Below are 25,259 nucleotides of genomic sequence, written 5' to 3'. Positions count from 1 at the left end.
GGAATATAATTCAATTTCAGTCACGTGTTTCAAAAACACAAACTCCTTTCTGGATTACTATTCGCCAACAAAATTATAAATGTAATTATTTCCTATAAATGATCTGCGAATCAGGCTAATGTAAGGGAATAGTTTTGAACACTAGCTGGTTATATACTTGCTCAAATATTTTTAACCAAACTATGTTACGGGCTGCAGCTTTAAAGCTGCAAAAGTTGTTGATTTCCTCTTCTTTCTTTTGTTCTTTGATTAACAGACATCACAGCAGCTGGGTTATTAGGTAATTTGTCTGCTATTACTTTAGCGAGCTGCCGCCACTGAACATGTAATGGGTCTATGTAATGGTCAGCCTACTAATAGGCACCACAAATTTTGTAGCCAAATTAAACAGAGGCAGTATGAATACACAACTTTGAAATGTAAACAAATATTTATTTAAACTTACAAAAGGGCAATCATCCAAGCCCAATAATATAATTAAACATGGCAAAAAATAGAAGGAACAAAGTCTTAACCAAAAAGAAAAATCCAAATTAATTTCAAATGCAAAATAAGTTTCCAAAAATAACTTCCTTAACAACAAGGTCAATTTCAAAATAACTAAACAAAATACCCACAATACCTACAATACCTACAACCCTCAGGCCACACTCTCCACTGCAGCAACAAACACAGACTACCTTCCATTACAAAGTCATTCACATTTATACTGGTGGCCAGCACCATTACCCCATGGGGAGGGACAAACTCACATACAACACTTTACACATGTTCACCTAAATATACAGCGTCTAAAAGAAACATATTGGCATGATGTTATAATTAATAAATCTACTTTGATGTTATTAAATCATTCACATTAAACAGGAAATAACAGCAACAACTCGGCCGCGTTGCCCCTGAAACCCCCTCGCTCAATTAATACATGGTAGATTCCCACCCTAAGCGGAACCAATAATTCCTGCCATGGTTTCCTACCGGGACTCTAAAAATCACGGGACAAATGCTACACGGGAACAATACACATCATTTACAGGTATTCCATTCACTCTGATCAATAATTACAATAAACTCTTATCACTAAACAGTCTCTGTGTGTGTTTGTGAGTATGTGTGTGTATTAAAGTCCATGTTGAATGTGCGGTCTTCCCGTGACCGTCACACTCCCCTCCACCCATTTTCAAGCCGGCAGGCGAGAAAGAAAGTCCGCTGTAGCATTACTCTTTCCTGGAACATGCTGGACAATAAAACGATAAGGTTGCATAGATAGATACCATCGAGTGATTCGTGCATTTGAGTCTCTCATTCGATCCATCCATTGCAGTGGCCGGTGGTCAGTTTCAAGGAGGAACTCCCGGCCAAGAAGGTAGTACCTGAACGTGTCCAGGGCCCATTTAACGGCCAAGCACTCCTTCTCAACGGTGGAGTATCTCACCTCCCTGGGATACAACTTGCGACTTATATAGGCCACTGGATGTCTATCTCCCAGTGCCCCTTGCAACAGCACTGCCCCAATGCCAGTATTAGAAGCATCAGTCTGCAAAACAAAAAGTTCTTCAAAATTAGGACAAGACAGCACAGGATCATTGCATAGGGCATTTTTAATGTCCTGGAAGGCATGCTTTGCCTCCTCAGTCCACTGAATTTGGACAGGACAGGTCTTCCGTGTCAGATCAGTTAAAGGTGCTGCTCGAACCGCAAAATTAGGCACAAAGCGCCTATACCACCCAGCCATACCCAGGAATGCTCTCACTTGAGTTTTCGTTTGGGGCAGGGAACAGTCTTGAATTGCCTGCATCTTTTGTATCTGTGGCCTAATGACACCACCACCGATAACATATCCTAGGTATTCAGTTTCCTTCTTTGCTATGGCACATTTACGGGGATTGATAGTAAGACCAGCTGATTGAATACGATGAAACACCACTTTGAGATGCTCAAGATGTTCTTCCCAAGATGAACTGAAGATAATGACATCATCCAAATAAGCTGCTGCGTATCCTTCCAGCCCACCTAGCACTTGGTCCATTAACCTTTGGAATGTCGCTGGTGCCCCATGCAGTCCAAACGGCATAGTACAAAAATGGAAGAGCCCCCAGGGGGTTTTAAAGGCTGTCAGCTCTTTTGCAGTGTCACTCAAAGGGACTTGCCAGTAGCCTTTGCATAAATCAAGTGTGGTCAGCCACCTAGCCCTTCCAAGATGGTCAATCAAATCATCAATTCGCGGAGTAGGGTAGGAGTCAAATTTGGAAACTGAATTTAAATACCTGAAGTCCACACAAAAGCGTAGGGTTCCATCTTTTTTTGGAACTAAGACTACAGGGCTACACCACTCACTGCTAGAAGGTTCAATAATACCCATGGCTAGCATTTGATTCACCTCTTCCTTCAATGCTGGTAATAACCGTTCAGGGATACGGTAGCTCTTCCGTCGATTGGCAGCCCCTTCATGTAATGTGATGTTGTGATGAATCAGTGTGGTGCGTCCAGGTTTCTCTTGGCACACCCCTGGGCGACAAATCTTCTGAAGCTGTGACTGTTGAAGGGGGGAAAGATGATTGAGGTCAACTGTGGCTACTACCGGCCGGGGTAAATATTGCTCCTCCACCTCATCTTCATCCTCCACCTGACGAATCAAACACACACCAGCCACTTGAGGCAGTCTCTCATGCCATTTCTTAAGCAAATTAACATGCAGTACTCGACTTGAGCGCCTCTTCCCCAAGTTGGCAACCTCATACGTAGTAGGTCCAAGCTTACGGACCACTTCAAAAGGTCCCTGCCATTTAGCGAGCAATTTGCTGGTATCGCTGGGTAACATTACCAACACCCTTTCTCCAGTCTCAAAACTTCTTACTTTGGTCTTTTGATCATAATATTTTCGCTGACGTTGTTGTGCTTGAGCTAAGTTTGACTGGGCTAGCTGAGTCATGCTCTTCAGCCTCTCTCGCATTTGAAGAACATAAGAAAGGACATGTTGAGTCTCTGGAGCCTCCTGGCCTCCCATCCAGCACTCCTTCAATAGAGCCAAGGGACCTCGCACCTCCCGGCCATATAACAATTCAAAAGGTGAAAATCCAGTAGAAGATTGAGGGACCTCCCGGTAAGCAAATAGTAAATAGGGAATCCACTGATCCCAGTCAGCTCCAGATTCACTCACATACTTCCGCAGCATTTGTTTAAGTGTCTGATTAAACCTCTCTGTCAAACCGTCAGTCTGTGGGTGATAAGGTGTGGTTCTTATGCCCTTAATACCTAACAAGCGGTACACCTGTCGTAAAAGCTTAGACATGAAGTTGGAACCTTGATCAGTCAAGATAGTTTTAGGAAAACCCATTCGGGAGAACAACTGCATAAGGCATATTGCAATGGTCCTAGCCTTGACTGTCTTAAGAGGGAAAACCTCTGGGTACCTTGTTGCATAATCGGTCATAACCAACATAAAGCGATTTCCAGTTTTGCTTCGTTCTAATGGCCCTACCACATCCATACCCAACTGTTCAAAAGGCACACCAACTACGGGAAGTGACTCTAATGGGGCTCTAGGGGGACCTCTACCGGAAGTCTTCTGACACTGAGGACACGTTCTACAAAATTCTGCCACATCTTTATTCATATTTGGCCAGAAAAAATGTCGGCTAATCCGAGCTGAAGTCTTCTGCCTTCCTAAATGGCCAGCCCAGGGAATAGAATGGCCCAATTCAAGCACCATCTCCTTTGCCTTCTGAGGGACTACTATGCGAGCCTCTATCCCCTTCCCCTTATACAACACACCATCTTTAACAAACATCAAATTCCCTAAACCACCTGCGGTAGAGTTCTTATCTTGTCCCTCTTCCTGAGCCTGCCTATATAGTGAACCAATCACTGAATCCTCTTGCTGCCACAATCCAATCCCCTGAGGTATGTCTACTGGAGCCATCCCTTGTTCTACACTAGGTTCCTCACAATGCGTCACAGTAAAACGAAGTTTCTCTAATCTTTTTTGTCTTTTAGGTTTCCTCGACTTACCTGGATGAACTTCCAAATCTACTCCAAAGTAAGGTAACATACTCAAGGACTGACTATCTGCATTTTGTTTCTGAGCCTTAGCCCGGGTCAAAGCTACACTACAATCTTTTACCATCATGCTTTCATGGTCATCTCTGAGTAGGTCTACTAGAACAGGCAAGTCTCTGCCCAAAATCATTGGATACGGCAAACCATCCACTACACCTACCTCCAATATATAAGCCTGCCCGCGTACATTAACTTGAACACCTACAGTGGGGTACTGCCTTTCTTCTCCATGAACACAACAAATCTGTGCTATAGAAGTGTGACTCCCCATATCTACAGAGACCAAATCTGAACGCACCAGTGATTGCATACTTCCTGTGTCTACCAGTGCTCTAACCTTTTGTCCATTAAGAACTACCTCAACACAAGGCAATATAACTGGGGTTACTACACCGCTAGATCTTGGAAATGTACACATATTGACCTGGGTAGAAGCATTACTAGGGCACCTTGACTGTTTGTGACCTTCTTGTCCACAATGGTAACATATCAAACTCCTATTCACACCAAATTTCAAACCAGGGCTTTGTTTGGCCGAACCAACCTTATCACTCACAGACTTACCTTCATGGATGGCTCTTACTGTAGTGGGGAAGGAGTGTTGGAACTTGTTGGAATCTTTACTCCCCTTCCAACGCTTGAATGTCCATGGTTGAGTCTTGCGTCGCGCTGCCACAAAGGTGTCTGCTAAGTTGGCGGCTTCTGCAGCAGAGACAGGGCCTCTTTCCTTAATCCATACTTGCAGATCAGGGGCCAACATGCGCAAAAACTGCTCCAAAATGACTGTCTCCCCAATCTCCTCCTTAGTATGATGCTGTGGCTGCACCCACTTGGCATAGTTTTCTTTTAGTCTGGCATACAACTCTTTTGGGGTTTCATTCTCCTTCACTTCTGTTGACCGGAACTGAAGCCGATAAGTCTCTGCATTTATGTCATACTTAGCAAGAATGGCTGCTTTGACTTTGTCATAATCAAGTGAGTCTACCATGTCCATATATACATATGCAGCCCTAGCCTTGCCCGACAAGAGGGGCACTAACCTAACTGCCCAGTCGGTTGTTGGCCACCGACACGCCATCGCTATTCGTTCAAAAGTAGCTAAATAATGCTCTACGTCATCTGTCTCACTCAGTCGTTGCAGGTGTGGCTCTCTCTCAATTCTCAATGGACTCTGGCCTTGGCCTTCCAGTGGAGATGCAGCTGGTGATTCCATCTGTCGGCTGACTGATGTATCCCGTAACACTGAGGGCACTCGCTGGACTGTTGGTTGTGATAAAAGGCCAGTCTGAATATCACCACCAGGCCGTAGATCTGGTGTCGTCCTTACATGCACTTCCTGCTGCAGAAGAGAGAACTGATGCTGCATTGCTCTCCACCGAGCATCTTGTCGGTCAGCCTCTTGCTCCAGGCGACGGTCTCGAGCCTGCTGCTGTGCGAAATGTGAACGGAACAGGTCTCTCAACTCTGCAAGTGAGACATCCTCAGTGACGCTCCCCAGTTCCACTTCACTAACATCACCTTCCCCAACAGCTCTACCGGGTTCCTCCACCTCAGCTTGATCCGTCCGCACCTTTTTAGGAGCCATTCTGAGCCGACACTATGCCACTGTTGACTGCAGTGGAGAGTTAAAAATAAAACAAACAAAAAAAAAATAAATCCCTACTGCTCTCTTCTGGCTATCCCACTTCTGACACCAGTGTAATGGTCAGCCTACTAATAGGCACCACAAATTTTGTAGCCAAATTAAACAGAGGCAGTATGAATACACAACTTTGAAATGTAAACAAATATTTATTTAAACTTACAAAAGGGCAATCATCCAAGCCCAATAATATAATTAAACATGGCAAAAAATAGAAGGAACAAAGTCTTAACCAAAAAGAAAAATCCAAATTAATTTCAAATGCAAAATAAGTTTCCAAAAATAACTTCCTTAACAACAAGGTCAATTTCAAAATAACTAAACAAAATACCCACAATACCTACAATACCTACAACCCTCAGGCCACACTCTCCACTGCAGCAACAAACACAGACTACCTTCCATTACAAAGTCATTCACATTTATACTGGTGGCCAGCACCATTACCCCATGGGGAGGGACAAACTCACATACAACACTTTACACATGTTCACCTAAATATACAGCGTCTAAAAGAAACATATTGGCATGATGTTATAATTAATAAATCTACTTTGATGTTATTAAATCATTCACATTAAACAGGAAATAACAGCAACAACTCGGCCGCGTTGCCCCTGAAACCCCCTCGCTCAATTAATACATGGTAGATTCCCACCCTAAGCGGAACCAATAATTCCTGCCATGGTTTCCTACCGGGACTCTAAAAATCACGGGACAAATGCTACACGGGAACAATACACATCATTTACAGGTATTCCATTCACTCTGATCAATAATTACAATAAACTCTTATCACTAAACAGTCTCTGTGTGTGTTTGTGAGTATGTGTGTGTATTAAAGTCCATGTTGAATGTGCGGTCTTCCCGTGACCGTCACAGTCTAATAATGATATTTCATTTCTTGCTTTAATATGAAACGATACAGGCTACAGCACACCACCATATTAGTGAGTGCAATTGAAGAACACAGTACAATGGCTGACGGGACAGAAAAATAGTTTTTACTGACATATAACCTGACCACATCACATCTGCATTTGACTGATGTACACTGATGTACAGCAAAGATGCTCTTAATGCTATTATTGTTGAGAAAAAAGAAGCAGCAGCTGTGAGTGGGGTGGTCAACCCTAGCTTCGCCTCTGTGAGGAAAAAATGAATTGCCTGCATTAAAATTATAATTTTTACAGCACTAAATATAATATTTAATATAATATAATATACCACGTGAAGCACGTGGTTTGCACATCTGATTTCAATGCAGTTTCTATGTATATTCAATGGTTCAATGTGTGAGAACCCTTCAGTTTGAACAATTAATCCTTAACGGATACAGAACAGCATAGGTTCAAATACAAACTCTCTGAACCATACAACCACTAACAGAACAACAGCATTCCAGACCCAGAACGAACAAGGCGGGTACACAGGTGTTGAGAAATCACCTCTCATTTACCTGAAATCATGTGACTCTGATCCTGCTTAATATGGCAAAGCAGGAAATGTTTTCAGGAGGGAAAGTGAAGAAGAACAAGAGTACAGTTCTGCGCAAACACACTCGAGAGACATTCTTGTGATTGACACAGCTTCAGAGAAATGGCTTTCAGGACTCTGCAAGCAAGTGCCTGCATGCTTCTCCTAATCTCAGTCTGCTTACACTTCATGACAGGTACCGTAGCATTTAATACTTATCAGTGCAGATATTGGTCTTGGAGGTGATGTGGGACATGTGGTTTTATGTTTCTGGATTTGTCTTTAGGTGTCAGGACATCTACAAGTCGTGAAAAATGTGAGTGTGTTGAGGAAACTGGCTCAGTGCAATGGAGAAAAATTATAGACTACACGATCATACAGAAACATCCTCTTTGCAACAAGGTTCAAATCATGTGAGTAAAAAAGCATAATTCCCATTCAGGGGTATCTGAGTGTGTTGTGCTACGTAAGATTCATGAGACAAGCGCAGCCTCTGAAAAAGATGCACCTTTGATGAATTGTCAGAAAGTGTTTGCCTAAAACACTTTTGCAGAAATCATTTGGTAATTCAGATGCAGTCACTCCTTCCACAGATCATTTGCTTCAAACTGATATTGTCATCATCTTCTGCCTTCATGTTACCCACACTCACATGGCTTTTTTATTTACATTTACTGTTTTTTTGTCATCTCAGTGTTACTTTTTGCATTACTTAAAATGCTTGGTCATCACTGTCTGTCGTTGCAAGATGTAATTATTGTTTTGCCATCTTTTTAAATAAAAAATAAATTAAGTTAATGTGACCTTTCAATGTGTATGATGGCTCTGCCTCCAAGTATAATACTATATGATATATACCATATAATACATATAATATATAATATAGTATTAATCTAAGAAATTCAGTACTGTACTGTAATGCAATGTCCCATGCAGCATTACTGGGACATAAGTCTGTAATAATTAACATGGAATTATATCACTCCTGGACATTTTGCAATCCGGGTAACTGTAAATGGTGTGTGAAGATATTACACAATATCTCATGTTGACGCATATCATGGGATCATTTATGTGGTGGGAAGCACAAAGCCAGGTCATGGTAATATGATTTTTTGCATCAGAATAGTTTCATTTGAATTTGGGCTTGAATGGGCATGTTAAGACAAATAATATTACTGAACTCTGGAAATATGAGCTCTGTTATGGCAAAATCTAGTGAATACAGATGAAGCGGGATAGGGAAAAGAAAGAAATATGAAATGAAAAACTAAAATGTCTCACTTTATCTGGTTTAACTTTTAGTAAAAACACTTTTACAATAGTCTAAGCATTAATGAAGCAATAATATAAATATAAATACAATGAATATAGTTTGGCATGAGTAAATCCCTCAGATCAAATGTTTCTGTATCTTATTGCTTGCAGTGGTTTGCACACATTTAAAACAATCTGTTTCTCCTCCACAGACTGCAGCTGTCAGGTCAACAAGCTTGTCTAAATCCAGACTCCATGCAGGGGAAAAGACTGCAAAAATGCTGGAAAAGGTATGTCAACAAACAGTTGCCCTCTAATGACACTGCAATTTATTTGATTATAATATACACTCATTTAAAAAAGTGTAAATTAAAAAATACACGGATTTAAAACCTAAAATAGTTAATAATATATATACTGTATATAAAGTAAAAACACTGCCACTCTGTGGCAGAAGTAGACACTAGCATAAAAATACTTATTCTAAGATTTACTAGCTCACGACTCTCTGCTTACCATATAGCTACAAAAGCTACACCAGCGTATTAAAACATTAACAATATTGAAAATAAAATATATAAAATACTGACAAAAAATTAAAAAAATAAAATACTGGTTATATGCAGTACTAGAAGCCTTGTGTTTTACAGATTGTATGTGGCTGCTGACACTTTGAGTCAAGATAAATATGATCTTTAGAGAATTTTAAGTGTTTATGTTGCCATTAATGGTGTGCATTGATTTAGGGTTGAGAACATGTGTTTTTGCTTGCTTAGCTTTGTGGGACTCCCCAATAATTAAACCCCTTCACTCTTCTATTGTCCAGGATTCAATTCAACACACAGAAGGGGAAGGACTGTCTGATGCTCCTTGGACCAAAAAAGCCCAAGCAACTGTAATTCAACAATCTTGACCTTTTCTGTGTAGAAAGACTATGTTTCTTTGTCATTTATCCTGCCTGTCCTTTATTTTTCACAAATAAATGATATATGTATTATGCAGATGGTTTTTAATATTTTTGTACTGCTGTTTTCTAATAAAACCTTGTAAAAGTTTTTGCATGGTCTTTGCGTAATTATATTTCTATTTTGTGTATATATTTGAAATTAAGCCATTTGACATTCAATTTTAAAATACAATTTACACTATTTATCTGAAAGTGTCCCAATTTGCCTGTATTCACCTAAATACAATCAACAAAAGCCTTCTATTCAGTGATGGAAAATAATTTGAATATTCTATGTACTAACCCCACCTCTGTCTATGACCATTCTCGTGAATTATTAAATATGGCACTTTAGTCTCATGGCAAGTAATGCCTTTGGAGAGAGAAAAAAAACACAATCTACTGTGTCTACCAGAAAGAATCCCACTTGTGCATTAGACTGATTTACATATACGGGGTCATGTCTAGAGATGCTCTCCAGCTGCATAAAGAAATAAGCCCCCTGCCCACCCAGTCAATTACTGCAAACCAGCTGTGACTCTGCTGCAGGAAAATATCAGGCATAGAGCCCTTAACCACTTCTGGATTTCTGTGTCACTATTTTGCAGAAGTTGGAAATATTTGAAAGACATCAGCAAAACACATAAGTTTTAAATAGGCTATTTTTGATTTGCTTTCATTATGTAAAGAAACATACACAAAATATCACAATTCTGTCAGGTGTTTCACTCAAGTACAGTTGGTTTTGACAGCTGTATAAAAACACGCACCTGAGGACAGTTTCAGGAGAAGCCTAGGTGTCCTTCAAAAGAAGACAGCGGTACATACAGCTCACCTGCAGAACTATATAATAAAAAAACACCTCAATAAAACCATTTCCATTATTAATACACTCTTGTCTAGAGAACATATCATTACTGTTTCCATGTAGACATTGTCCTTACCATCTCATGAAACGCCGTTCCTTTGTAAGAGCCGACGGAGACCAGATGTTTTGTAAGACACGACGCTTATCTTCCACTCCACTCTTCTACTTCACCCTGCATCTTCCTCGGGGAATCGTCGTCAAAATAACGCTACTCCTTCAGCTGTGTAAACCAATCCGATACTCCGCTGAGTACAGGAGCCAATCAGAGACGTCCGTGGGCGGGAGTTTTCTGCGGTTGCCCTGGGAAACGCCGGGACCGTTCACAGCATTATTAGCATGTCCGTGAGATAATGATCACTAGTCTATGAGACAATTAAGCTGCAAATGAAAGGTTGCCGTTAAATTGCCTTCGGTACACTTTTCATATCACAATTTCATTAAGCGGTAGGATTTTAATAATTTAAATCTTCAGTTAAAATGTTTAAATTGATGAACAATTAAGCACGCATATAAATGCAAGGCTAGATAGTTTCTTTCAGTCTGACGAACTGGGGCGCACGAGCTTCCTGTTTTCAGCTCCGTCTGAGAATATCTTCTAGGAAAATATGACACGAAAGGTCGGATAAAATATTTGAGGAAGTAGATGCTTTGAGCTGCCAAGGCACTTCCCCCATGGGAAGACAGATTTGTTTTAGAAGGGAAATTATTATTTCGACGGCACTTGCCAAATAAGAGAACTGAATTTACAAACAAAGTGAATACTTACTGTATACCTTATTTAAATACTATGCATAGTTCGGTGTAAACTTTACAGTAAATTTAAAGGAATGGTTCAACCAATAATGACAATTCTGTCATCACTTATACCTACAGTATGTTTTTCAAAACCTGTATTATGACTTTATTTCCCATATATTGAAGAATAGTGTTTGCTTGGTAACCTAAACAGTTTGATGACCACTGACTTCTTTTGAAAAAATAATAATAATAATTATTTGTTACTCAGATGATTAATGATATAAATAAACAATGACAGACTTTTTTTGGGATAAGATTAGCTAGCTGATGTAGAATGACATCATATTTTGTGCTAAAATATCATTTTGACTTCATGTGAATTGGTTTAAATTTAGAGAAGATAATATTATAATGTTAAATATGGACAGGAAATTATGAATCTCAACCTTACAATGAATAAACTTAACCTCCCACAGAAGTACACATTAAACTGCACTTCTGCTATTCATCTGTGTGGAGACAATCAGAAAGTATTGAACACTAATGTGCAGGGAACATTAATCATCTTAATAGTGACCCAAAAACATCTATTTAAAACAACAAAATAAAAAAATTAAACTTTTGTGAATTCTACGGTATAGCTATTTTGATCATCCAAGTTCAAAGGCCTATGGGTATTTCCCACTGTCTACATTTGTATTATATCTTTTTGAGACATTAAGGGGCATTTTTAAGCTATAGAAGATCAAGGAAGATTTGCTATATGATGATCTGTTCTACTGGGTTTATTTGCATCAGTCATTCTCATTATTGGTGCAGAAAGCATTATTGCGTGACCCACTGACACTCATAGATTTTTCACTCCAGTTCTTTTGAACAGTGCCCATGTGCGACTCTAACAAATGCCAGTAAAACACTGAAGCTATTTGATTAGACCCACAGCATAAGTGCAAAGAATTTATTTACTGAGTAATTTAAAATTTATCCATGAAGAACACCACACATGAATGCAGCATACTCAAGAATTCAGGATGTTGAAGTCATCCATACAGGTTAATGGAGAGGAATAACGCATGGGGGTTGCTGTCCAGTGTTTAGGCTGAAAACCCTCTTGTCTGGGTCAGTATGATGAATGGAATCTCTTAATTGTATTGACGTATTGAGACTGGATGCAGGAGCTCCAGGCCTTAAGCTTACAGACTGGAATAAAAAGCAATTCTTTGGCAGACAGTGTTTAAAGGTTGTTTCAGGAGCTCAATCTTGTAAAAGAAAGATGTTAAAGACTGCGAGCAGATATTTAGAAAAATAAATTCTAAATTCAGTGATTCAGTGATATTATACACTTTAATAAAACAAGTAAATTTAGATGTCACTACATAAAACATTTTTTAGGTTAGTCAGTACTTTTACTGTGTATTTTCTTTTGATCTGCTGCTGATTGTTTATCATTTTTGTATATACAATGTCATTGTTCAGCAAGGATGCATTAAATTGACCAAAAGTGACATTAATGCTTCAAATAAATGCTATTCTTTTACACTTCATCCATTAGCCATGTAAAAAAAAAAGAGTAAAAAATCATTTCAGTTTTAACATTGATAATAATAAATGTTACTTGAGCAACAATTCACCATATTAGATCATAAGTAGCATGGATACATTTGTAGAAATAGCCAACAATACACTGTGTTTACAGTCTAATCATTGGTGCTTTATCAGACGTGCTATCCTCTGGTTCCACTTCATGGTATTCTTCCATTTCATCATCATTATGTCTGAGACTCTCAATGAAGTGCACATTTCTTGTGTCTGTTTGTCTGTTCTTGCGTTGGGTATTCTTCGCTGTCTGAGCCCTGTCTGTGGGACCATGCAGTTTGCTATTGCTAGGAAAAAAAGATGCTCTTTTGCCTGAAATGATGTGGAAGAAAGAGAATGTGTGTTCAGTGCCCTCTCTGTCTGTGACACAGACAGTAGACAGAGCCGAGTCTCTATGGGATGACCTGGACTCTTTTGGTGGATCTGACTTCTTCTTTTTGCTCAGTATGAAGTTAAAGAATCCAGTCACAACCAACATAATTCCTGCAAGGAAACAGAAAAAGTTTATAAATTCATCTTAACCTTTATGTTGGTCCATAAAATGTTCGGCCTGATTTATTGGAGTGGGTATCTTTACAGACTGTATGACTCCCAATCAAAATCGTTAAAACTAATAATCCTTCTTATAGATCTCACAAAGTCCAAATGAATTTATTTAAGTTTGTCTATATGCTAGTGTATTCACTAGTAAAAAAAATTAAAAAATAAGCAGACATTTAGCCATATAAATAGTTTTTCAGTAATGTGTATAATTTTGTTAAATGTATCATGTATTTATTTACTTATTAAATATATAATTTATGTAAAAAGTGAAGCACCTGGTATTACAGCATGCCATACAAGCACTGGATGCAGGAAACACATCAAAGACATCATTGTGTAGTAGAGAAACTTCTGAAAACCCCCAACATTGGCCATCTTCTTCCAAAGAATGAAAATCTTACATGTAGGTGGACAACTCCAATCAAGAAAAACAGATATGAATTACTATAATGCATGGATTAAAATGACAATAATACCACAGATTATGACATAACAACCACAAGTACATGATTCTTTTATCATTTGAATTAACATACGGAAGGCACATTGCCAACAGAGTGTCGATGAAATAGGAGACTTCAAAAATCATGATCAGCACCGAAGAGAGCCTGTAGAGGATTCAAACAGAAGTATGGTTTATAAAAAGTTTTAAACTTTTTGTTAGTAACCCCATTGTTGAACCATTGTTGTTAACTAAAACTAAAGCCATAAAAAATGTACATTTATATTTTAAGTCAAAGTACTAAAATAACAAACTTTTTTTTTTTATTACAAAAACAGAAAAAAATTCTAAGCATTTACTCTTAAATAAAATACCCAGAAACTATAAAAATCCAAATTCAAAATACGAATAAACACTATTACTATAATATATTTTTACATTAGGAAAACAATAAAATAATAATAAAATAACAGACATGAAGGAATGTCTCAGAGAACTTTACAGTTGAAAAATACTGTAAAAAAGCTGTCACTGGGGTGTTACACTTTCAAAAAGTACACTGTACTAACTTGAATACCTTTTAGGTGCTATTATATACCATTTAGGTAATAATATATACACTTTAGGTACTAATATGCACCCTTTAAGTACAAAAGTGTACCTTTTGAAAATGTAGTTCCCCAGGTACAGCTTTTGTACCTTCTTTGTCTGAGAGTGAATAACAAGGTGCTACGCCTCCCACAGCAGCTCATTTTGATACTCACAGGAGATAGACGGCCAAGCTGTTGAACTCCCCCTGTCTCTGAGTCTCTAGACCCACTGCACAAAGCACTGATGAAACAAACACACAGCGCTCATATTAAACTTGACCTGCAGAAAGCATAATCATTACAAATAAAAATCTATATTCTGAAGCATATGATAATCACATTGTTTTAAATATAATATATACAAACTGCTGAATGCAATTTTTATTGTGGCCATTAGATGTCAGATTTGCCACACACCACTGCTGGGCAAATTAACCTAAGATCACTATTGGTGTGCTGGTTTTGAAAACAACATACAATGTACAAACCAAAAATTAAATATAACTGAAAAAATACATGTTATTTGATATGAGAGAATTGTGCAGTTCCCTGTGCAATGCAAAGTCTATGGCAAATTTGAGAAATCCTTAAGCACATTTGAATAGACTTTTTCTTGAGATTTGTGAATTAAATACTTCAAAAGCATTTTTTTTATTACTCTTAATATTCTTATCATATATTTAATAACACCATTTAGTTTTACTCATATTAATCTACATCTTGAAATTTTTTTATTTATAGAACTTTAACAAAAAAGCAAGACAAAACATTTCAAAAGCTAAGTATTGTGGGTTAATGTGGATCTAATACTTGAATATTCTATTAAACAAATTTTTAAAAATAAATTGTATCATTATAATTTAAAAAAAAGCTTGGTATCTGTTTATTTTATTTTTAAATTGGGGGATTATTGCAGTAACATAAAACAATTGGTTTAATTTTTGGACTTTTCATTTGGCGGGATATCATTTATGCATCCCTACTCTTTTTTGTTTATTATTATTATTTTTTTTTTTGCATATACATTTATTCTCTTTTTCAAATTAAATGGGTCATTACCTAAACAATGGAACAATACACATTTTAGAATTCTACACTTCTATCACGAGGTCAAACATTGCAATGACTACTATACATGTTCCTTGATATTTTTATATTTGTTATGTATAGCACTTCAAGTCAAACAATGGCCTACGAAAGAACAGCAAAGACACAGTCCTACCTGCAGCAGTCGAGATGCCAAGAACTCTGCTGGCACATTCCACTATAACCCACAAAGCTGAGCTCTTCATGGCCAAAATGAAAAGGTTTTTTTCCTTTAGAACATTTGTTGATAGTTAAAGTTCTCTATTGATAGTTAATTTATTAATAGTTTCGAGTCAAAACTTTGTGCGAGGACGGCAGTACATGGTTAGAAATCTCCTCGCCTAAACAGGAGGGTGTCCCAGTGCAGATTTTACCCTAGTAATCAGCCTAACATAGAAACTAAAACCTAAACACTGACCACCCTCTGCTTGTTCCTGCTGCATTCCACCTCTACTCAAGGTGAGGGGACAAAACAACAAAAAAACTTTACTGTTAAAGATTACCTGAATAGGCACTAGCATAGAGCACAAATAAGGCATGTTTCCTGAGGGAAAACTCTCTCAGACACGCACACATACACACATAACTGCACACTTCTGCACACAAGCCTGTTGCAGGACACTTAGAGGTTATGAGCAGTGTGACCTTCATGAGGAGGTATTCCACCCTCCATCCCTTTACAACTGCTGAGGGACATATTCAAATTAAATTACCTTCAGCCAATCAGCCAATTAATCAAAATTGTCCTTGGCCAAGGTCAGATGTGTTTTTACAAAGTAAATGTACATGGAGGGGGTCTCCAACGTCAACTCGATAAGCCCCGTCCTGATCCAGATGATTAATGTTGGAGAAAGCAGCAGTACTTTCATAGTCCAATCCTGACACAAGACAGATGTTAATCATTCTCCAGCAGACACACTGAACAGACACCATATCTTCCAGTCTTTAGTTACCTGTGTCAAAGGTCAGACTTTTCTCAGTCATAACAGATCACAATTGATTAGAACCACAGTGCACCCGCATGACAGCATGACACAGTAAGGGGCCATCTAATTACATTTATTGATTTAAAAATACATATACAAGTGTCAATTTTTAGAAATTGAGATTTATACTCTCCATGAAAGCTGAATAAACAAGCTTTCCATTGATGTATGGTTTGTTAGGATCGGACAATATTTGACTGAGATACAACTATTTCAATATCTGAAATCTGAGGTTGAAAAAATATCTAAATACTGAGAAAATCATCTTTAAAGTTGTCCAAATTAAGTTTTTAGCAATGCATATTACCAATCAAAAATTAAGTTTGGATATATTTATGGTAGGATATTTACCAAATAACTGCATTGAACATGATCTTTACTTAATATTCTAATGATTTTTGGCATAAAAGAAAAATCTATAGTTTTGACCCATGCAATGTATTTTTGCCTATTGCTGCAAATAAACCCCAGTGACCAAGACTGGTTTTATGGTCCAGGGTCAAACATGATTAAAAACAAATCAATACCAGAATGGAAAACGGGGTTAAGCTAGAAAAGTGTTTTTTAATTTTTTTAAAATTTCAAATCAAATAGATTGTCAAAATATGACATTTATTTTCTGTTAACCATAATATCAAATATATCTATAATATCTAACATGAAAAGTCATGTGTTTTGTGTTAATGCTTTAAATACAAGTCGTAGGACAACAAAATGCACCATATCATGGAATGCACATGTAAATATACACTTGACAGCCATTACAACATTACTGAACACAATTGTAGAGAAATTCATGGTCTATAAAAGAGACTATCAATGTCATAACTTCCTCAGCACACAGTCTCTGAGGTTAAATACCTCGCTGGCCCGCTCATCATTTTAAAAAACACAACCTGGATCTTCATAAATAAGCAGCAATAACAGGGGATATGTGGGAGTAAATTGAAAAATAGTACAGATGTGAAATGTAAAGTCTTTAGGTCTATTTGACCTGGACATTCAGAGGACAAAAGAGGGACTCTGCACCAACAGATGAAATGACTTCAGTTCTCAGTTAACTGAGGCCCTGGAGGAGACATTATGTACTATACATCTTATACTGTCCAGAGTCAAATAGGCTATCTTGGCAAACACTTGGAGAGTTCTGCTCTAATTTACAACTCTGATGTCCAAGTTGACTCCTGCTAAGAGGAAAAATGTAAATCCCCTAACATTAGAACAAGGCTACCTTTGTTTTCTGCCTGGATCAACTGTTTTCCAGATTAGCTGCATATTAATCCAGGTATGGGTGTGCATTTTTGTGCTAGGTTCTTGATTCAGACTGTGAATTTATTCACTGACCAATAAAAACTAAATGAATAACTTAATCAGAAAATTGTATTAACAAATCTCTCTCTCTCTCTCTCTCTCTCTCTCTCTCTCTCTCTCTCTCTCTCTCTCTCTCTCTCTCTCTATATATATATATATATATATATGGAATGTGGCTCCTTACAAAATACAACATCTAATAAATAATATATCAACAAAACATAAAATCACAAGAATTAGAGTCAGAGATTTGAGGGATTTTTTATCATCTGCCAAGCGAAAGTCCAAGAAGTTATGAAAGACATGGCAATATGGCTTATAGGAATATGATGATCTGAGCTGAGTTTACTGCAGTGGGTGTAGTTTAAAAGCCGAATTTGGAAATATTGGTCTCTGTGATGTTGAAAAAGCCCTAACCTTAGTTTACTCTAGTTTATTATATTGATTTTGTTAAGACAGCATAATAGTAGTATTGTTTTCTTGCGATGAATTGATTGTGTCATTTGTTTGTTGCTTTGGATGAATGCGTTTACTAAATGAATAGATGCAAATGTAAATGTATCCACTCAGTGCATTTCTAGCTGTGACTCTCTTTGTACTACTTGCATCTTTCAAGCTCACAGCATAGAGCTGTTATCCATGTAAAATAAAATGCATGCACGCAGAAAAAGAGTCATAGATTAACTTTACCACCAGAACATCTTTTAACCTTTTGACCACTCCAGTGCTATATGATAAACAGTGCAAGTGAAAAATAAATAACATTTGCAGCTAGTGAAAATGTCATGTTACTGCATGCTATGGGAACTATATAGACTAAATAATGCAAACAGAATCTGGTACCATAATAAATGATTTAGAATATATATATATATATATATATATATATATATATATATATATATATATATATATATATATATATATATATATATATATATATATATATATATATATATATATATATATATATATATATATATATAAAATCTAAACCAAAGACACTGATGAACTGAAAGGTTGGCTTAACAAACATAGGAACAAGTAAGTTTGTTTAAAGCTATTCAAGTTCTGACATTTTGATTAAACAAAAATAGGTCCAAAAAAATTCTAAAATGCACGCATGGAACAATCATTCACAATAAGATCAACAAAATGCATCTAGAAAATAGACAGGATGGATTTCTATGTCATGCCAACCATATGCCATTATGACAACGAGAATAAAACAACACAGCAGATAAATATCAATTACGTGTTCCTAAAGAACATTAAACCAGAAATCAATATAAATACTTGGCATTAAGGTTTTGGTTTGTATCTATGGCTGCAACATGTCTGGGTTTTATCTGCAAGGACACATAATAATTATTTTAGTCAGAGCTGAACCTCACTGAGCTGTGATGATGTAAAGACTGATGCTTACTGGCTAATACATGCATTGCTGAGTCAAAGTGACCCCTAAATCATGCTCTCCAAGCATTCTCTTTTATCACATTAATGGCCTTGAAATTTGTCCCATTCATACATAAACACATGCTCGGTGTGAATGACTCCCATTGGGAGTGATATATGAAATTTGAAGGCCTTTTGCGGCACTTGATATTTTTCTTTACATCAACAAGAAAAAAAATCGTATCTTTAGTGGAGTACAAACATCACACATGCCACAGAGCCATTTATCTTGCTAGCACAAAGCTGACAGACCTTTTCTAAAGCAAATCTACAGCACACCATTTAATGGCGACGATGGTGTTAATGAGCTTGATAAGGTGTCATGGTATAGCAGTCTGTTATAACACAACATTTCATCAGACCCCTATGTGTAATTGTGTAATCATATGTGCGGGATCACTGCGAGCTGTTGGAATTCCCCAGCCTGCTGTTGTAATGACAAGAGGACAGAACTCTGTGTTTTGCAAGCAGTGATTTAATCATGATTTGTAGAATTTAAGTTAAAATATGATATTTAGATTTTAAAAAAGAGGTGATCTGCAATAAGTTACAGGAGAATATGAAGCTGTAGATTAACCATATTGTTTAATGTGTGTTTCTGGACTCCCCCTCGTTTCCCATTCTATAATGAGATATCTGCCATGGAGCTGTTATTCATCACGGCCTACTGGGGTACATTTAATCTTGATTACAATGGCAATTTTATCTGGCTTTATAAACATCTCATGAGATGTATTCTTGTTCAACATCAAACTTCTCTGCATTCGGAAAGACATTTGCTTTTGTTGCAACATGAAGTGAAGAGAAAGCTCATTTTTCAGAAGGTCTTGTGCTTTAAGTAAATAATATCAAGATGACTGATCACTAAAATACTGATCCCTTTTTTCTATTTTTATGCTGTACAAGATCACATGCACAAAGGGTTTGTCTGAAAGATGGAAAGCCCCATGGTTGCATTTCAGCAGTTAAAATAATAATTTGCTTTATTTTATTATTTTTAATATAAATGCACTACTGTTCAAATGTTTTGGGGTTGGTAATATTTTTTATGTTCTTGAAGTCAACAAGAGTGCATTTATCTGACTCAAAATATGGTAAAATCTCAAACATTGTGATTATTACAACGTGGTTGGGATTATTATAATATTATTACAATTTAAAATATGTGTGATATCAAAACTGAATTTCGGCAGTCTTCAGTGTCACATTCAGAAATCTTTCTAATATGCTGATTTAGTGTTGAAGAAACATTTTCTAAGTTCAAAATAACATAAATGAACTAAAATATTAATTTATGCACAAAAAAGTTCCACTTTCATATTGACTTTATTTCTAATGAGAAGTGTGGACATGAGCATTGCAGTCACTAATTATTTGCTTAGTCATTACTAAAGCTCATTTGTTCAAGATCATTCGATATGACATGCAACTTGAAACCTGATCAGAAAAAAAGTATCTTCATTTAAATCTAAATCAAGTGAAAAAACCCAAGCTTTATGCCTCGAAACACCATTAGTAACAAATTTGATGGCAACACTGACACTGTGTGGCTGCAGGGGAAACTGCGTTCTTTTTCTTCTTTTTTTCTATGGCTTTCATCAAAGTTTTGTGTATTGCCCTATTTTCAGACTCCACTAACAGGAATATGTTTCGTGTGATCATTCATGAGAAACACTGCGAGGATGCAGAAATAGGACATTGACCTTTGCCTTTTGAGGGAGATGATAAATGAGGTCAGAGGAGTGGTGGCATCAGCTGATGACAGGAGGAGCATCAGTGGAGTCTGTGTAGCTTCATGCTGGAAGGAGCCACAGAGCTCCAGCTGTGAGTCAGAAACACCATCTCAAACTGTCCTTGTTACAGTCGATTGCCGGGATCTCCAAAACACAGCTACTGATAAGATAGTAGAGAGCATAACTGATCCTGGACTAAAAAACCTATTTCATCTCTGCCATTTCCCAGCCAAAAGGATCACAAAATAAATTACCCATGAGTCCCTTGCGGGTACAGCGGGATTCTGAAGGTTTTAGGGTGGCTTATCTGATGAGTCAGTTCATACTGGGAAAGAGAACTGATTCCTGTTATGTGTTAGTAAAGAAGAAAGTAATCTAATTACAAGAAACTGAAGTCATAGTTTCATGCTGTTACGCAAATCTTGAAATACAATAAAACTGGGAAAAATTATATAAATACACAAAAAACATCTGTTCAGCAAAACGAATCCAGCACATTATAACAAATAATGTTGATCTATGAATATGATTACTAACAATTGCATCTACATCTTCCTAAAATATAGGAGCTGCTATATATTTCCATTTATAGTCTTTAAGAAAAAAGTGAATTGTAAAAAGTGTCTATTAAGTGATAGATGAATAGATGGACGGACGGACGGACGGACGGACAAATAATTATTTCCCAAACATGAATCTAAAATAATAATATTAAAAATTGTATTCATATTCCAACATTTTAATTTAACTTAAGTAAAGAGCAGTCATAACTTAAGTGTGCATTTATGATATTATTAATCTGCTAAACGTGTATCATAATTACCATAAAGTGTGCACTTAATCTCAGACACACACAAACAAAATAAATATATAAATACATGTGGATGTAATATATAAATACATGTGGATGTAAAATAACCATGTTATACATTTCCTTAATAATTTAAGTGCACACTTTAATTTAACTAAATGTGTGTGTGGTGGTGGTGGCGGGGGGGGGGGGGGTGTCTACAAAATTGAAGTCATATCTTAAGCGTGCACTTATGATATTAATGATATATGTTGTGCCATGTACCATAATTACTCAAATTTGGATTGCAAACCTTTGCTGCAAAGGTGTATCAGGACTGTTTGCACACTAGATGGGCCCTGTGCTCAAATTCTTGTCATTTAATCTCTGGGTGATCCTCAGCTTTAGTGAGTTATTGGCCTGAGCCCCTCTCATTATTTCTGATTGCTCCACTCTTTGTTCCTCTAAGCAGTGCTTCATAAAACTCTAGGAGCGGAGATAGAGCCTGACAACCATGGTGTTTCTGTGGGGCCCTCGCTGCACTTCAGCTGGATTAGAAAAAGCCCATGTGGATGACTGCAGAACCTGCCGTGCTGATGAGTATGTCCTTGTGAAGGACACACAAGACTAATATCCTGCAGCTGGGATCTATTAGATCACCATATAAAACAAATTGGCGGTGTTTTATCAGCAATCCTGACAAGAGCAGGCATTGCATGTCTTCCGTACAATATGAATCTTTGCTAAACTTCAGACTATCACATTTAGGGGTTCTTAGCATCATGACAATCCATGAGAGAGCCAGATGAGCGCTTCGGGTGCACACACATGCCTATCTCAGGGCTGATTTACTCCAGTTAAAAGGAGAGTACCACATCTACTCCTCAACGTCCCAGTAGATTGAGTTGAAGGACACCAGAGGAATTTTTCATAGCATTTGACATCTGAAACGTTCCCTGTCTGTTATAACAAGGACTGCTCCTGCACCTTCTGACTTTGTTTTTATTATTTGCTCTGATTTTGAAGAGTGCAGGAAATTATTACAGTTCTTATGCAAGATGGTAAGCTCATCATTATGTCAGTCAGGGCTTTACTTTAAAATGAAGACATCTGTTCTTCTGACAAATGGAATATAAATGATGGACTCAAATAAAGGCAAGCACAATGAAAGTCATCTTAAAGTAATATCATTTTAATTTCATACACTGATGATTGCAGAAATTGAGCAATTACTAACAACCTTCATTGCACTTTAATGCAAAAATATAATATATAATAGGGAAATTGCATATATATATATATATATATATATATATATATATATATATATAAAATGCAAAACATACACAGGGGGTTTCAAAAGTCCAAGACCACTCTTAAACCTAGAAATAAACAAATGTTAACGTTCTCAATCAATTTTTTCTTTAAATGTTTTTATTAAATAAAAATGTAATAATTTGTAATAAAAATTTTCAATAGTGGTCGCAAACATTTTAAGCTAATCATTTCCAGACATGTCATTCCAGCACTAAAAGCTGAAATGAACACCAAAAGGTTTTATCTTCTTTTTAGAAAATGTATATATTTCACCAAAGTCATTTATACCTGGCTAGCTATGTCTAAGGAAGGCCGTGTGTGTCAGAGGAGTAGCATCAATCTCTCAAAAAAGGAAATGGAGGAGAGATTCTAGCCGTGAGGAAAACAAATAGGTTTTAAGAGCCCATAGATCTTTTCTCTTACTGTGATCGTTTTTCTTATGAAGAAGAATTATGTGGAATGCAATATTTCACTAAGCCAGAAGCTGCACTGTAATACACTTACAAATAAAAATAGGCTTATGTATTTCTTAAAGAAGAGGAAATAATTTGAGCAGCACTGAATTAGCAAGATGATATGTTATACAGAATTGTGCCATCCATATCTTTCAGAAACAGCCTCCGTAGACTTTTGTTTGTGAAGAGAAAGATCACTGCCATATGTTTCTAAAATAGAAGACCCATAGTAAAAAAACCTAAACTATTTTATTTGAGTAATGACTAATAGGGTTTTACTAAAGCAGATCTCGCTTTGCTTGTTCAGAAATGTGTGGTGGTGTATTTCTGAAGAACTATTGACATAGGACTAGCAATTATATATAGCAAAGACATATTGGAATGTGTCTGAATAATTGAATCCCACCAGACAGAATGACTTTAACAAGTGGATTTTGAAGAGATGTTGCATGTTTATTCTTTATTGCACCTTGTCTTGCACCAGTCACATTACAGATAGTGATGATAAATGAGCCAATTAACTGTGGGCAGACTTCTGAAGTCTTGGATTAAAAGAGAGTCATGGAAGACTGTAATGAGCCAGGCTTCTGTCATTGGACTGATGTGTCAGAGAGATTAATGAGCATAAATGAACAGCTTTTTGTGTGGAAGAATGTAATACAGTCCAACAGTTTAATTGCCATCAACTATCAGACAAAAGGGCTGCTTCCACAAACAAAAGCAATGATTAATGTGCATTTATTAAACGATCCAAAAAATTAAATGTAGCTGTAATTTGCAGGTAAAAGCAAATTGCTGTTTATCTGAGAGCTACACTGCCCCCCTTTGGAGACTTTTCAGACTGTGACGCTCTCTCTTTACCATTTGTAGTGTATTACTAGCTCAGCAGAAAGTTGATTAGGACCCAAGTGTACGACATCTCTTAAACCATAATTCACCTGTGAGGTTGCCAAATCCCTGTCATTACAATTATAGCTGTAATCTGTAATCATGTAACCAACTGTTGCACCAGTATTACATCTTTATTTCTCAAAAACGGCCAGTGCACATAAAGAGTATACGCTCTCATAATAACCCACTTGACCCTGAAGTGCTATACCAATAAAGCCTGAACATAAGGAACCTCCTGGCCCATTTTTACCCACTTCATTTGGCTGTATGTTGTGAATTTTATGGATCATGCATGAGCCAGACTGGAGCCTGCTAAAGTCAGCGGCAGCTGGCAGTCACCAGCACAGTTGCTCTGCCAGTCTGGCTGTCTTTAGAGACTGAACATTTCTGAATAGAGCTCAGTGAATTCTGTCATGGCTCAGTGGTGGTCCAGAATTCAGATTGCATGTAGCAATTAATCAGGATCTGAAAGGTAATTTACCAGACTGCTTTACTGCCTCACCTAAACAATGTATTAGCTTAATTTGCTTCCTGTAAACCTAGAGTGACTTTGCTCAAAGACAGTTTAATGGCAAACAGGATGCATTATGCTCCCAAAAAGTTGTAAGACAAGTGTTTTGGGCCAGAGGTAAAATTAAACAGTATGTCAGAAACACCCATGCAAATAAAAGGTAGGTTTGGTATGAAAACACAGCATGTAGAGTTTAAGAAAAGTGAAAGGAGACCATGATGAGGCTTGCACAAGAATTTGGCATTACGCCACACTTGACAGGACATTTAACATTATAATACTCAAACATGTAACTCATATGACTGCAAACAGATTATAATCTAAAATTACATTACAAAAAAGAATTTGTGGGGTTTTTTTTAGAAGCCTGAAAAACCAAATACTGGCTATGAATATATAATGAAGCATTTTCCCTTAATGAAAGGAACAGTCAAAACCTACAGTGTGAGCAGTGACAAATCAATGAAAAAGAAAAAGAAAGACTATGGTGTAATGAATGAAGACTTTGTTAATAAAATACAGCTTGCATTGACAGTTGAAACAAGTGTAATGAGATCAACACAGTAA

The 25,259-nt window shown here is 37.0% G+C and overlaps 4 protein-coding genes across 5 annotated transcripts in view; 1 reads left to right on the top strand and 3 right to left on the bottom strand.

Moving 5' to 3' along the window:
* rassf4a (Ras association domain family member 4a) overlaps positions 1 to 10,796 on the bottom strand; it is a 33,822-nt gene extending 23,026 nt beyond the window's left edge. The window contains exons 1-2 of the mRNA XM_052572217.1: positions 10,325 to 10,796; positions 10,151 to 10,223 (exon numbers count right to left, since the gene is read on the bottom strand). The gene's annotated coding sequence lies outside the window, so the exon portion shown is untranslated. The remainder of the gene's footprint in view (positions 1 to 10,150; positions 10,224 to 10,324) is intronic.
* On the bottom strand, positions 915 to 6,208 carry LOC127970023 (uncharacterized). The gene is made up of 2 exons (XM_052572216.1): positions 4,624 to 6,208; positions 915 to 1,537 (listed from the first exon to the last, which is right to left on the bottom strand). Exons 1-2 carry the CDS (start codon positions 5,642 to 5,644, stop codon positions 1,533 to 1,535), a joined length of 1,026 nt encoding a protein of 341 aa, XP_052428176.1. The 5' UTR covers positions 5,645 to 6,208; the 3' UTR covers positions 915 to 1,532.
* On the top strand, positions 7,074 to 9,489 carry LOC127970025 (C-X-C motif chemokine 9-like). Its single transcript, XM_052572218.1, has 4 exons — positions 7,074 to 7,373; positions 7,464 to 7,590; positions 8,647 to 8,724; positions 9,261 to 9,489. Exons 1-4 carry the CDS (start codon positions 7,301 to 7,303, stop codon positions 9,331 to 9,333), a joined length of 351 nt encoding a protein of 116 aa, XP_052428178.1. The 5' UTR covers positions 7,074 to 7,300; the 3' UTR covers positions 9,334 to 9,489.
* Positions 10,797 to 11,929: 1,133 nt separating the features above from the next.
* tmem72 (transmembrane protein 72) overlaps positions 11,930 to 25,259 on the bottom strand; it is a 76,003-nt gene continuing 62,673 nt past the window's right edge. The window contains exons 1-5 of one of the 2 annotated variants that reach the window (XM_052573090.1): positions 15,380 to 15,712; positions 14,332 to 14,398; positions 13,662 to 13,733; positions 13,401 to 13,540; positions 11,930 to 13,065 (exon numbers count right to left, since the gene is read on the bottom strand). In XM_052573090.1, coding sequence (XP_052429050.1) covers positions 12,677 to 13,065; positions 13,401 to 13,540; positions 13,662 to 13,733; positions 14,332 to 14,398; positions 15,380 to 15,449 — 738 coding nt within the window. In that variant the 5' untranslated portion in view covers positions 15,450 to 15,712 and the 3' untranslated portion in view covers positions 11,930 to 12,676. Of the gene's footprint in view, positions 13,066 to 13,400; positions 13,541 to 13,661; positions 13,734 to 14,331; positions 14,399 to 15,379; positions 15,713 to 25,259 lie in introns of those variants that run through there. The other variant, XM_052573091.1, reaches the window with a different exon arrangement.

The sequence above is a fragment of the Carassius gibelio genome, chromosome B13 (assembly GCF_023724105.1).
Source record: "Carassius gibelio isolate Cgi1373 ecotype wild population from Czech Republic chromosome B13, carGib1.2-hapl.c, whole genome shotgun sequence".
In the NCBI taxonomy this organism is placed as follows: domain Eukaryota; kingdom Metazoa; phylum Chordata; class Actinopteri; order Cypriniformes; family Cyprinidae; genus Carassius; species Carassius gibelio.
The sequence above is the reverse complement of the archived record's forward strand: the minus strand, read 5'-3'. Positions and strand labels throughout refer to the sequence as shown.

Coding starts and splice junctions, on each gene's coding strand:
- LOC127970023 (XM_052572216.1), bottom strand. CDS start 5,644: ATGGCTCCTAAAAAGGTGCGGACGGATCAAGCTGAGGTGGAGGAACCC.
- LOC127970025 (XM_052572218.1), top strand. CDS start 7,301: ATGGCTTTCAGGACTCTGCAAGCAAGTGCCTGCATGCTTCTCCTAATC. Junction 7,374..7,463: donor CTGCTTACACTTCATGACAG/GTACCGTAGCAT, acceptor ATTTGTCTTTAG/GTGTCAGGACATCTACAAGT. Junction 7,591..8,646: donor TGCAACAAGGTTCAAATCAT/GTGAGTAAAAAA, acceptor TCTCCTCCACAG/ACTGCAGCTGTCAGGTCAAC.